Below are 14,628 nucleotides of genomic sequence, written 5' to 3' on the forward strand. Positions count from 1 at the left end.
ACAGCTCAACCTAATCAGAGCCCAACATGCAAAAGAATCATCAGGAATAAACAAATATTCTCCGAAAACATTGGACACACTACAATATTTAAAGTATTATATACAGTACTTTAATGTAGGCCTACAATTACACCTGAATAGACTGAATAGATCTCTTGTGCTCCTAAAAGCTTCTGCCGACTAAGTAGTAGCAGCAGGTAAATACAGATAAAATTAATGAGAGCCAATGAGAACACACTGCTACTAGCCCCGCCCCCATGAGAGAAATGTGTCAGAGCGGCGAACGAAAACTCAGGCAGCGTAAACGAAAACCTCAGAAGCATAAATGAAAACTCTGGAAGTGCATTTGTAAGTTCAGATCAGCGATTGAAATATAAGAAATAGTTAGCAAAACATGCAGTGTATTAAAAACGAAGTTAAAAAATTTGCCTGTGATTTATTCTTTTTCAGTTTCAGAGATAATTTATTTAGTTTCAATTTATATTTTAATTACTTTGGCACAAGAATAATTCCATAGATGACGATGTGAAGGAGCGTGGAATGATGGGAACTGTTGTTTTCAACTCCACCGTGGATGTAAATCAGTTAGACAGGAATCGAAAAATCATGTTCATGGATGAGGTAAAGTTCTATTTTTATAAATGTTGCGTTTAATGACATGCTTTTTGTGGCGAGGGGGGCATGGTTCAGCGTGGTCCGTAACGGGAGAGAGAGAAAGGAGACGAGCGGGACGCAAGTAGGTCAAGTGCAAATGACAAACCTGTGTCTTATTGCAATAATTGGCGTGGAGAGACCGCTTATGAGCCGCGCTGGAACGAGAGAGAGAGAGAGAGATGGACTGAGGACTCGTACGAGAGACTGGAGAGAAAATTGGACGCTGAGAAAGAAAACCGGTGGATCTGAGCTTTCATTTTTGAACTATTTTGTACCGTCGTGGTTGCCACGGTGAATGTGCGTTGTGCGCGACTTTTGTTTGTTTTGTTTTATTTTAATAAAGTACTAGTCCCAGTCACGCCGACCCCTGACTTCTTCCTTCCTGACTCTTAAACCTCATCACACTTTTATTTCATTAAAATGAATTAACCACAAGAAAAATAAAGTTTAATACTAAATTGGTTATCATAGATGTTACTGTATTTGTCGAATTCATTGTTGTGATAATGCTGAGCAGTTTTACGTGTTCTAAACAATTGTTGTAAAAGTACATTTGAACATACCCACATCATTTGCCAAAATACTGATTAATTTATGTATAAGTTAACACATGCTATATTTATTTACATGGCCATAAACACCAGACGTGATAAACAATGTCAATAAACTAAACACAAACCTAAAACAATAATACTTTCCTTACATAAACATAACTATTACTGAATGTTACATTTGGAAAATATAAAATTAAGCATGCTTTGTCGACAGAACCAGATGCAATCGGTAAAGAATAATTGTGTTCCATAACGACTGCACGAAACAAGCTAACGTTTGTTGCTTGATAGACGCTACAACTACAACTTCTGCATTTGTCCAGGACTCCACGCAGTACGAGCGGAAACCGAGGGTAACGCGGATATGACGTAATTGACTGGCGACTCCCAGCTCACCCCTGCTCACACGCCCCGTTTCCTTGGTTAAAATCGCAATTTTCTCACGATTTAAAAATAGATGGAAACATTTGGGATATTGTAAGTAATCAACTTAACAAAATATATAACACTGGCCTTGAGATTTTGGGATATTTTAATGCAAAAATCTTACATATTGTACCTTAAAGTGTAAAGCGCAACATGCCATGGTCCTGCTGCAAGGAGGCATGAGGACTGCAGATGTGGAGAGAGCAATAAACAGCAATGTCTGTAATGTAAGTTGCCTAAGACAACATTCACTCAAGTGAATTCAAAAGCAAACACTTGTCAATCAGAATTGAGTTGTACCCGACATTAATGATACTGCTGCACTGGTACAGAAGTGCCAGTACTTTTTGATATCCTTTTACACACCCACACACATACTAGGACTCACCTTTTGATCATCTGTGGGTTGTATAGGTAAATCTTCATAAAGGTTTTTTCCTTCATATGGTATCCATAGAAAGGCCTGTGGAGAGATAAGACGGTCAGATCTTTGTCCAGATGTCTCAATAGGTAGGCTAAACAACGAATATTCAAGTAAATACAGCCAGATTTGGAATGTAAATAGTTGAGAAAGAACACGCGTGTTGAGTAAGCTCTTAAAGTAACCGCAGCCTAATATGTTAATGTTAAATAACTTTAATTGTAAGCATTAATCTGCATTTCATTTTACAATGAAGAGTGTTATTTTACATTTAATTATTTTATTTAATTTCTGTAAAATTACACAGAAGTGAAAAAGTGAACCCAGAGTGTTTTGCCTTCAAAAAGCATGAGCATGGCTGCATGCAATATCTTTGATTAATTTTAGGAGCATTAAAAGCTAAAAATATCCATTTGTAATTTCATTTTTACTAAATCTAACTGCATTAGATTTACTAAACTAATCCAATTACAGAGCTCCACAATTGATTTATTCAATTGATAAAATGATCGAGTTGACGTGCGCATTTATGTGTCAAGTTTAATAATCGGAATTAAAATCGGCGTAAATGTACGTTGGTTGGTCGAATGCATGCGAAATACCAGCACCCACCATTTTTAAAAAGCAATGTAAACACGTTTATTATAGCCTATACATTTACTTCATTAACAAAATCCACGAACATGGAAAACAGCGATCGATGGACCGATGCCAAAGTCCACGCACATCTCAACCTTTACGCTAAGGAGGAAATCCAATGCGACTTTGAAGAGACCAAGTGAAACATGATTATGCTTTTCTGCTCATCTAGCGACATTGGGCATCAACCACACGGCAAACGCTATAATAATTTTTCGTAATAAAGTCTGCAGAGCCGTCAAAATAAAAGACCCACACAACTGCCAGAGTGGCAGGATGTGATCAGAGTTCCTACTGGCGGTGCGACTGCAACCAGAAAATAATTTAGTTCTCGGGGGACCGCCCAGGTGGCTAGTTCTTATAACAGAGTTCCTATAATTACCCGTAGTGAAAGACCCTTAAGTTATCGTAATTCACTGCACTTTGGGCTTTCACATGCTTTGTCAAGTTCAATTTGTTGGAAGTTCAATTTGTTTTTGTGCACATACGAGACAGAGCGGAAAGCAGAGAAGTCAAAGTATACTTTGGCCATTTAGTGCACGCTTAAAGGTGCAAACTTTTAAACAAATGTGTCAAACGCACACAAATGTGTGTCAAAATGTCTGTCTTGGCAAGTATTTATGTAAACCGAATCGGTTTTGTTTTTAGTGAATGTAAAGAGTTAGGAGAAAATCGGATTCCGAAGTGTGTCAGTACTGGATCCATGCATTAGGTGCTAATACCCATCTAATACCTGCTGCTGTCTGTGTCCTTAATGTTAATCAAATAACAAAAGCAAAACTTGCACACACAAAAAAACGTGCAAAATTGTCTAATAAACCAACATGAAAAAGAATCGTGATAAGATCATGGTCCGTGACATTGCATGAAAAAATTGTGATATATTTTTGCCATATCACCAACTCTTAGTAGCCATCCAAGCAAACCCTAGTGTGCACTTGCGTGCCTTTTACACGTACATGCCAGACACCAGAACCACTTTAAAGATGTGCTGCACATTAGACGAGGGGTTTCCCATGCTGATATTCAGGGCTCTGTCAATACTGTAGGCCACCTGTCGAAGGTAACGATCTGCTTCCTGTCCAAATCCGTCATACGGCACATAGATGTATGGGAACACGCCATGCAGATGAAGACATGTCTTCTGGCCTAGAAACAAAAGAGAAAAAGCATCAGCATCATCTTATACGAGTGATGAAAGGAAAAAAGTTCTTGAAATTAAGGTGCTTGAGAGATTTTGTGCACTTCTCTTCTCAAATAAGGTAAATGCTACTTCTGCAGTCTGTTCAACAGCACGACACTTCACTAGAATAGACTTGTGTCCATATCATCATTGTTTGATAAATATCCTGCACTGTACAATGAATTTGAAAGCAATAAGCCACAAGAGGCCAAGCATTGCAGTGACTGCAATACAGTTATGGAGTGGTGTTAAGCACAATAATGGTACTGCAGCAAGTCTGGTATCGTTACGTTTTTAACATCTCAGTATCGACCACAGAAGTATCGGTAGTTTTACCAAAACACTAAAACCAACAAGTAAAGCAATTTGCATACAAGAACAATACAACCATATATGGTATTGTTTTTGTCATTTTTTTCCTTTCACTTAATAGTACTTGATAGGACAGTAAAAAGGGGGGGTATACACATCAGGGGAGTGTAATATTGACAATAAAATTATATCTTGCTATTTTGTCGATAACTATGATAAGATGATATTTGCTGAGTGTGTTATTGTGCTGGGTAGATGACTCCTAAAGTTTTTGTTATTCTTCATATTCTGTGCGGTGGTCAGTTCGCAGCAATGACTTTTTTTATTTCAAATAGGTTTAAATACATTTTAAGCTTTTATATGCATTCTTACATTTATAAGGGCATTTTTCTTACCTAATTAAATGTAGACTATGCATGATTTATTATGTCAAATTATTTCATTTAATCAAATTCAATTTTGCAATATTGTCTAAAATGTGAGTCACTTAATATCAACTTGTTTATTGAACATCGGTCCTGATATTGAAAACTGGCACTCTTTGTGTGATTGCTTAGCTATATCATGATATAAATATATCCTAAAAGATAAATACTCAATACAGGGGCATTTTTACTGCATTTTAATGAAGTAAATCATGCAATGAGAGCATGCACTCTAAATGCACATGTGCAGTCTAACCTAAATCAGAAAAGCTGCATAATGCAGTTAGTGTATGCGTGGACTCTTTAGGCGTGTTTTGTTTGGTTTTTGCGAAGTGAGGGACATAATGTCAAATTCCACATCATTAAAACAACAATTACGATATTACTGTAGGCAATATATATCGCACACCCCTAATGCGCATTATGAAAATGATTTGATTGAATTAAAACATACTTCTACATATCCCGTGCTCAGTTTGGGAGCAGTACGTAGGGGCCCTGTCAATCAGAACGCAGTCCTCAAGAGTACTTCAAAGGGACCACAAAGATCAATAGTGAAAACGATGATCATATGACTTTAAAATAGGGCTGCACAATTAATCGCAATGAAACCAACGCGATTTGGCAAAGGCTGCGATAATTTTATGCGCAGCTTTGTCAGTGCAGCATGGCTGATCGGTAGTAAATGCTGCTCCATCTGAACACCAGAGGGCATCTCACGCAGACACGCCAAATATGCCCCGCCACAAAAGTGCAATAACACACATCATTCAAGGAAATCCCTATCAGGCATCATACTATGGCTGTAGCTGAATAAACAGAAGTTTGAAATGCTTTGATTGATTAAAAATTACTAATAAACACACGAATGCCTTATTCTGTGTAAGAAGAATCACATCATCTCACAGAAGGATGCTCAACTGTCGTTATGAAGTGAATTTGTATTGAATTTGAGTAAAAGCATGTTATTAAATGTTGTTAAATGTCTTTTGCTGGACAAGGTTCATAAATGTATGTTTGGAAAGATGTTTGACGCGTGTTGTTTTTTCAAATGCACGTTATAAGTGACTCAAACTCACAGTGCTTTCAGATGGAGCAGCGTTTACAGAGCCATACATAAAAAAAAAAAATTGCAGCCTTTACGATTTCATAATCGCGATAAGCCAAACCGGTTTAAGTGTGATTTCATGTAAATTGCGATTAATCGTGCAGCCCTACTTAATTTTTTTTTTTTTTTTTATGATTGAAAAATCGACAACAAATGTCATTATCTTTATTCGCGTCTGCCAACAGTGCACGGAAAAACTTCCGCCAGTCGTGTCAAATCACAGCACTGAATAACGCATTTCTATGAACAAAATGCATCTAAAAATAGTGGAGGAAACTAGAGTGAGCTGTTGAGGGATAGGTGCATGATCCAAACTGCCCAAAACATGAGAATTATTTATTTTAAGTTTCAAGCTAATGTGTTAGCGTAATGTTGAATGTGGCTTCCCTGTCAGGGGCTTTGAAAGATGTGTGTGCCTCTTAGAGGATAAAGAAATTTTCTTGGAATGTTCTGCATGAACACACACATTCACTTTGGACACAGTAACTGCATGAACACACACATTCACTTTAGACACAGTAACTGGTTCCTGGAGAACATTCCACTTATCTGTTAACACTGTGTTTTTGTTTTTCTTTATTATCTTTATTATTATCTTCATGTTTAACGTAGGGATTTAAACTGTCCTTTAACTTTATAGCTCTTTTGCACATATAGGATAGATAAAGATATATTCCCTATACATGTTTTCACATGACAGCATTGGGAGGATGTGGAATAGTGTGTTTTGTCTATAAAATAAAATAGAAAATTGAGCTTTTTATCCAATTAATCGAAGAAATAATCAGCCAACTAATCGATTATCAAAATAATCGTTAGTTGCAGCACTAATTAGAATAATGAATTTCTTGATAGCTTCTGACTCGTGCAATTTCCATTCTCATCCTTCTTGATTTAAGAGCAGCTTTTGAACAAGTTTTTGGTGTGGCGGGGACAGCTTTGAAGTGGTTTAAATCCTATTTCACGGACCGTTCTCAGTCCATTTATTTGGGTGGTTTCAAGTCTGAGATTAGCTCTGTTCTCACTGGTGTTCCCCAGGGCTCAGTCTAGGGCCTTCTGCCATTTAATATATCTCTGTCAACACTTGGTCACTTGTTGGAATCGCTTGGCCTCCATTAAAGGGACACTTCACCCATTTGCATTAAGCTTTGCATTGTTAGAAACCCAGTCATTCTATTGAATGGTCGTGCAACACTCTCTCATTTTCCCCTGAGACGGGAGAAATCTGTTATTTACCTCTTACACTTCCTCCTACAATGACGCAAAAATCGTCATTTTGCGTCATTGTAGGAGGAAGTGTTAGAGGGGGGGATTTCTGTTAAGACTACAGACACTAGTTTCTCATCTTTCCCAGGGTGGGGCGCGCTCACGCTACAGACCTATTACAGATCAGTGGGTGGGACTTTACTCTCTGAAACTGAAAGCAATATCCTCCATCTTGTTTGAAGCTAAGCTAACAGGCGCTGTGGAGACAGATGTACAGTTATGACAATAGCGGAGGAGAGTGCTCAATATGATATAGACTAGAGGAAGAGGATTTCGGAAGTCTGATGCTTGAATCAGGTGTTTGTGGCTACCTTTACAAGCCGCATTATAGCGAAGAGCAGCCGAGGCAGAAGACCTGCCTGCCGCGGACGAGGAGCCCGGACTGGCTCGAGTTAGGGCGGACTGGTGGCGCCGGTGATCTCACTATGCAGCAACGAACCGCTATGAACACAGAGATAGAGTCCGTCTGCGGCAAAGAATTTCAACGATGACAATTTCTCCTGGACGAAATCTCTGAATCAGACGAGGACACGGACGTTTGTGTTGTGAACTATCCTAGTTTCGCACCGCATATGTTCTGACTGAACATCCAGGTACCATGCAATAATTCACCTTTTCAAAAGAAATACAAACGAGGAGTAATGCACTATATGAGTTCGCCAACTAACTAGACATTTTGTGTGAATGTGAAATGAATTTCAAGCTCTGGTGGTAGCTAGCCTTGTAGACGGAAGAGTGATTTCTCTTATAGGCAGATATGCGCTTTCTGGATTAGTGGGAGTGGCTTGCGGAGCTGTGCAATGTGGTGCATTGTGGGAGTTGTTGTCTTTCATACAAATGCGTTCTGAAGTTATTTTTTGTCTTTTCTCGGTCACGAAGGCACCAAATTCAAAAATTATTTTACATTTCGACTACATATATGACCCACTTTAAATAAAAAACAATGTTCAAATGGGTGAAATGACCCTTTAACACTTTTATGCTGATGATACGCAGTGTAACGACTGAGACAAATCCGACACAAGTATTTGTTAGAGTTAACAAATAATATTTAAAACTCACTCTGGGATCTGTGGTCCCATCCCCCCAACAAGGGCAAGAAGGTCTTAGTTACCACGATCAGATAAGTTGGTTTTATTGCTGTTAAGAATGTGGTCACATAATCAAGACAGAGACGATGGGGAAGACAGAAACAGACTTTGCTGCATTAATCATAGACGAACTGATCTATAAATGAGCATGCATCCCAGAACATTTTGTGAATGATTTACTGTCTTGTGCAATGTCTTTTAATACTATTATTTTGTTGATGCTGTGTATTTTACAATAGAATCAATGGTCACCTATACCATGTTTGGTCTCTATAAATTGGTACTTTGAAGATCGAAAAGGTTGCGTGTATGATATGTTGATAGCTGCGCAACATATTAGTATTGATGAAAGATGTTAACAGGTTGCACCTGTTAAGCTGCAACCCCACTTTTGAAAAATCCCCAGAAATGACATACCCAAACTGAAACAGATACAGTTCATGAACCCTTTGTACTAAAAGCACAAGTATGATCTCATTTGAAAGCTGACACCTGGCAGTTTATTGTAAATGTAGAATTAGTTATTGTCATAATGAAAAAAAAATTTATAAATAGCTTCAAAGTTTTGTAAAGTTATTAGAAATAATTTTTTATGAAACATCCTCATGAAAATAAAATTGAAGTTGGCACTGTAGCAATCTAGAAATGCACTACAGCTAAAGCCACATGTCTAAACATTTTATGTTTAAAATCTGAAGATAATAAGTCCAAAACTCTGTATTTAGTTAAATGTTTTTCAAGACCATGTCAAATGACTTTATTTTGATTTGACGCTAAAATGCTACTGATGTTTATTGTCATCTTCTAAGCATCTATCCAGTATATTGTCTCTATTGTTTTGTGGTGCAAACGATCCCCATTCAGTCTCAGTCTCCCCATGCACACATTCACACCTCTCCAGCCTGGTTATGGCTCTAAATATGCATTTCTTTTGTCTGCATTATAGTTACTAACGACTGGCTATTCACAGGCTATTCATAGGGTTTCAGTCCCTAATTTCTTTTCTCAAAGTTCACCTCACATTTTAAACTGTATCAAATGCATTTATTGAATAAAGAAACATTTCAGTAAGCATTCAAAAAATCATAAAAGTATAACTGCTAGTGGCAGGTGCACCTGGGGCTAGCTAGCATGTTAGCTTAGCACACCATCAATACACGACAATTTATGAGATTAAAACCATGTTTGTGCTCCAAACTTACTTTATAACGCAAGTCGAGTATTTTAAATAATCTTCTGTGATCTAATTTGGCTTCAGATAAAAAAATCAGACAGAAAATATACTATTGGTATAGTATTCTGCACAATGATAGTCTATATAGATTAGCATTACATTATAAATATAATCTATTATTATGAAAATACCTGGCATGGCTTGAAAGACACAGGTAACTCAAATATCATTGCAATCATGTTTATTGTCTTCAAAACATCTGTATCTGCATGTTACAGCGCAATCTCTGTAGCTTTGTGTGTATCAGTGACGTCCTGGAATGTCACATGATCATGGCTCTTCTTCATGTTCTATATATGGACTATTATTGTGCATATAGCGCCCTCAGGCAATTGGTATGAATTGAAAACACAGTATCAGAGTACCAAACGCTCATAAAGATTACATCGACGCATTTGGATATAAATTCAATAAATATTATTCCTGTCTATAGAAATATGATGTAAATCTATGAGGATCTATCAATATTTCTCCAAATCTGCACATTTTTGAGCTAAAGCCCTGAGGGACGTTGTTTTGTGTATCGCTGTCATGACGACAGCACAGAGTTTTTTATGAATGAAAGCGGCTGACGCGCATAATTCATATTAAAGGTATCGACTCATTTTTTCATTTCATAACTCCTGACACAAATTAAGGCATAACTGTCACTATGAGTTTCTCAGAATACAATAGTGGTCAAATACTGAAACTTGAGTATTATATCTTTTTAATTATGTATAGTTTGTCAAGGTATAACATTAAATCTGATAGTAATTTTGAATTAAATAAATAAAAAAACGCTTCAGTGCGCGGGCGCACTGGCAATGGTTAACAGGTTAAAAGAATCTTTCATAGTTTCTTCATCAGCAACCAATCCAGCTGCAAATCCAAAGGAGCACGCTTAAAAGAGTCATAAATCCTCCCCACAGAGGAAACTCACGCTTAGAAATTCCCCCTTTCTTATTGGTTGAGCCAACCCTGCAAGGTGGGACCTTTGTCAAGCTTTAAAGGGCCTCTTCGCTAGCCCTTCCCTCTCTTGGCCTTCTCGGTACATTCAGGGTGCCGTGCTGTCCAGCGTGACCTCAGTAGGCCCAGGGCAGCAGGCCTCGACTCACAACCAGCCATGTGCTCATTGAGGAGAGAGAGGACTCTCTTAACCACAACAGAATCAAGGACCACCTCAGGAGTTTGGACAACGTCTTCTTTCAATGCAGAATAAGTCCATCGCAACTCCCACCATTTGCTCTGCATGTCCTCTCCGGCCCAGGGCCGGCAGGCCACAATCTGCACTCCAATCTGCACTGCAACTAACCATGCAAGTTCATCATATCTTCTTCATCCAACGGAGAACAAAACTATTGCAACTTTAACATTTGACACTCACCGAACCATCAACATCCTTTTCAACAACTTCAAGAATTGTGTCCACTGCACAGACCATGCAAGTATCAATTTAATGAGGTGTGTATGTATGTATGTATGTATGTATGTATGTATGTATGTATGTATGTATGTATGTATGTATGTATGTATGTATGTATGTATGTATGTATGTATGTATGTATGTATGTATGTATGTATGTATGTATGTATGTATGTATGTATGTATGTATGTATGTATGTATGTATGTGTTTAGATTAGTTATGTTTGTGATTTAGTTAATAAAACTTGTGCACAATACGTATTTGGTTCTGATTCTCTGCTTGCAACAAAGCTTACTTTACAATTTAGATTTTGACTACAGGCTCTAAGTACTATACAGTAATGAAAAGACATTTCCCTTCCTCAGAATTGAATGTGTCTTAGAATTAATAAACAATTAACGCAGAGTGTTCACAAGATGAACAGGTGGGTTGATTGTAATATTAATTTTACTACAGTTATTATTGATTATTAGGGCTGGGTATTGTTAGGAATTTCACAATTCGATTCGATTTCGATTCTTGAGGCTTCGATTCGATTCGATTTCGATTCGATTCAATATTGATTTATTAGCTTCGATATCGATTCAATAATAAGTAAATACACAAGTAATTAAGTACCTGAGTATATTTTTAAATAATGTGTGCAGTATTAACAATGTTTAAGAACAAATTGACCCCAGTATGTTTCCTGTCATGGTTTATTTAGCAGAACAAACTGTACAATATTGTACATGTGTTGAATACAAAACACAACAGTAACAAACAGGTGCTTTATTAACACCTCTAAAGTGCATGTAACTGTAAGTAGTAGAAAGTATATTTCTTTCTTCCTATACATTCAAGTTATAAAATAAATGTAAACATAAGCACAAAATGTGCATACTCATAAAAAAAGTGCAACCATAGATATTATAACATTACAAAGTGCTATTTTGTTAACACAATAAATAACACTGCCAATTAAAAGTTCCTATTTTTGCCCTTCGAAATATTATAAAGACATGGCTACAAGTGAGACTGTGTATCGTGATTCTGTACTATTCTGCTAGTTGAAAATGTATTATGCAGTAACATAATATTACTCTGAGAGAGTGTGTGTGGTGATTTGTGCATAAGTTACATGTCAGCGCAGCATCGCTCGTCAAGTTCACAGAGAGCTTATTCAGTCCATTTTAAATTCTGATTTTGGCTGCCTCTCAAATGGGTTAAACCATAGATATATTGCCTATGAAGTTCAAGTAAATGCGCTAGAAAATCCGCGCTCATTCAAGGATGTGCATTTATTGCATGGACGGAGAAAGCGCCGACGCCTGCATGATTTCATCTGACGATAGCATATTATAATCAATCTGTTTCGTGAGAGCAGAACGAACGAGCCTTTATTGACGTTTTTAAATCTGAAAACTCCAAAAAGCAACGAAATTGTCAGACATCCATTAGTGCATGTTAACAGAGGAAAACAACTGAAATACAGCTCTGGTTGTTCTCTCGTACGATACAGATACAGATTTGACTCACTTCTGCAGCCGCGCTTGTACAACGCTGAACGCTCTCTCTAGAGTGTTGCCCACAGCGCCGCCACTGGCCGGCGGGCTGAATCGATTCATAGGATTTGATGAATCGATATTGAATTGAGAAACAAATAATTGCAATGCATTGATGAATCGATATTTTTACCCAGCCCTATTGATTATTAATATTTCTGTAGCAACTGAGTACGAACCAAACACAAATGGATCTTCCAGGTGATTTGTTCAAACGTAACTCCACACAGAACTCAACATTCCAGACTCCAAATCACCCAGCCCGGCTCCAGCCAGGCTACAAGACGACATTTTTATGGCCAAACTAAAGGAAGAACTTGTCAAAGTGAGATGGTTTGGAAAAGAATGATTGGTTCAGAGATGGCACAACTCAGTGCTCGATCAAGGTAACAGCAGATGTTGCTGGACCCCACAACATTTCAGACCCCCTCCCCCTTAAGGACCTCTGAATGACCAAACCAGAGTTCTCTTCTCTTCAAACCAGAAAACTGAGATTTTTCCTATAACAATACATAAAATCATCCAGAACAGTTTTCGATGGCCTTATAATCAAACATCATGCAACTACATAATCCTATGTTGTTTCTACCACTTTAACCAGGAAAGTCCCATTGAGGTTAAAAACCTCTTTTTCAAGGGAGTCCTGGCCAAGAGGCAGCAAAAACACAATCAATTACATTTATAAAAGTTATACAACACAAATAATTAAAAACATTTACAATTTAAACAGGTCATTTCAGGTTCTCTCAATCTGGACTTAAAAGCATTTAAGGAAATAAGTTCAGATAATTTCAAGTCTTTTTGCAAAAAGTTCCATGCAGAAGGAGCGGAGTAGACAAAAGCCCTTTTTCCCAGTTCTGTACGGGCAAATGGAACAAAGAGCAACAAGTGATCATTTGATCGCAATGAATAAGAACCAACACTTCTCCATGTGATTAAACTACAGATGTAGAATGGCAACAGACCAAGCATGGCCTTATAGATAAAAATATGCCAGTGCCCTGATCTCCTGTTGGACAACGATGGCCATCCCACTCTGGAATATAATTCACAATGATGGGTCAAGTTTTTACAATTCGTAATAAATCTCAGAGATGCATGATAAACAGTGTCAATCTTATGCAGACATTGTGCTGAAGCGGTCCTATACACCAGGGCCCTCATTTATCAATGGTGCGTACGGCCAGATTTGTGCGTAGTGAGTGCGTAAGAACAATTTCACGCAAAGTGTGGGATTCACCAAGTTGTACTTATACGTAGAAATGTGTGTAAATATAAGCACACCTCTAAGCATGCTTACGCAGATAATCTAGTGGTAGAATAGCGACACTACACATAAAAAGCATTTAAGAGTGTCACAGTAAGCATTAAGCAATCCACATATGTCCTGTGTTTCCTTTAAAACACTCAATTTATAATTTGTCTAGTTTTAAACACGATGCTTAATTGGTGTCAAACCCTATAAAAGACAGATGTGAAATATATTTGTCTCAGTGCAATGGCTTATCTTGCGTTATTGGAAGACTTGGCAAACAATGCGCTCCGCAGAGAGCGCGTTTTCCAAGATCGCGCTGATCTGCTTGGCGAGAGCACAGAGTGGCTTCTAAGTAGGTACCGCTTTCCCAAAAATGTACTGCTGGATTTGTGTCGTGATTTAGGACCAGTGTTGGAGAGAGAAACAAATCGCACGAAAGCCATTCCCGTGCACATCCAACTACTGTCCACCCTTGGATTTTTAGCTACTGGCACATTTCAGCGTGAGGTTGGAGACATATGTGGTATATCCCAGCCATCAGTGAGTAGGATCATGCCAGCAGTGTTGGATGCAATTATTTCCTTGGCCCCAACCTACATCCAGTTCCCTTATCGAAATCCTCAACAAGCCGCAATAAAACGGGACTTTCATGCCATTGCTAGATTCCCAAACATAATTGGAGCTATAGACTGCACCCACATCGCCATAAAAGCACCATCAACCAACGAATTTAATTATGTAAATAGAAAAGGGTTTCATTCTGTTAACGTGCAAATAATTTGTGATGCAAATTTGTTGTTATTAAACGTCGTTGCGCGGTGGCCTGGAGGAACACACGACTCGTTCGTTCTGCAGAATAGCTCTGTGGGTGTGCGTCTCCAAGAAGGCGCTGTTGAGGATGGCTGGCTCATTGGTGAATTTAAGGCTACAACATGTTTAAAATGCTATTGTAGGGCTATGTACAATTACTTAAAACTATTTCATCATTAGGTGATCAAGGTTACCCGCTAAAGCCATGGCTAATGACCCCCCTAACCAACCCGAGGACCGAGCAGGAACAGGCGTACAACCGTGCCCATGCGCGCTCAAGAAGCACAGTTGAGCGCGCA

At 38.1% G+C, this 14,628-nt stretch overlaps 1 protein-coding gene across 2 annotated transcripts in view; it reads right to left on the reverse strand.

Annotated features, from left to right (window-relative positions):
• rev3l (REV3 like, DNA directed polymerase zeta catalytic subunit) overlaps positions 1-14,628 on the reverse strand; it is a 258,594-nt gene that overhangs the window by 205,056 nt on the left and 38,910 nt on the right. Inside the window, exons 3-4 of one of the 2 annotated variants that reach the window (XM_081379520.1) lie at positions 3,654-3,843; positions 2,023-2,097 (exon numbers count right to left, since the gene is read on the reverse strand). In XM_081379520.1, the coding sequence (XP_081235646.1) occupies positions 2,023-2,097; positions 3,654-3,843 (265 nt within the window). The remainder of the gene's footprint in view (positions 1-2,022; positions 2,098-3,653; positions 3,844-14,628) is intronic. The other variant, XM_081379521.1, reaches the window with a different exon arrangement.

The sequence above is a fragment of the Scardinius erythrophthalmus genome (assembly GCF_964197995.2).
Source record: "Scardinius erythrophthalmus genome assembly, chromosome: 11".
NCBI lineage: Eukaryota > Metazoa > Chordata > Actinopteri > Cypriniformes > Leuciscidae > Scardinius > Scardinius erythrophthalmus.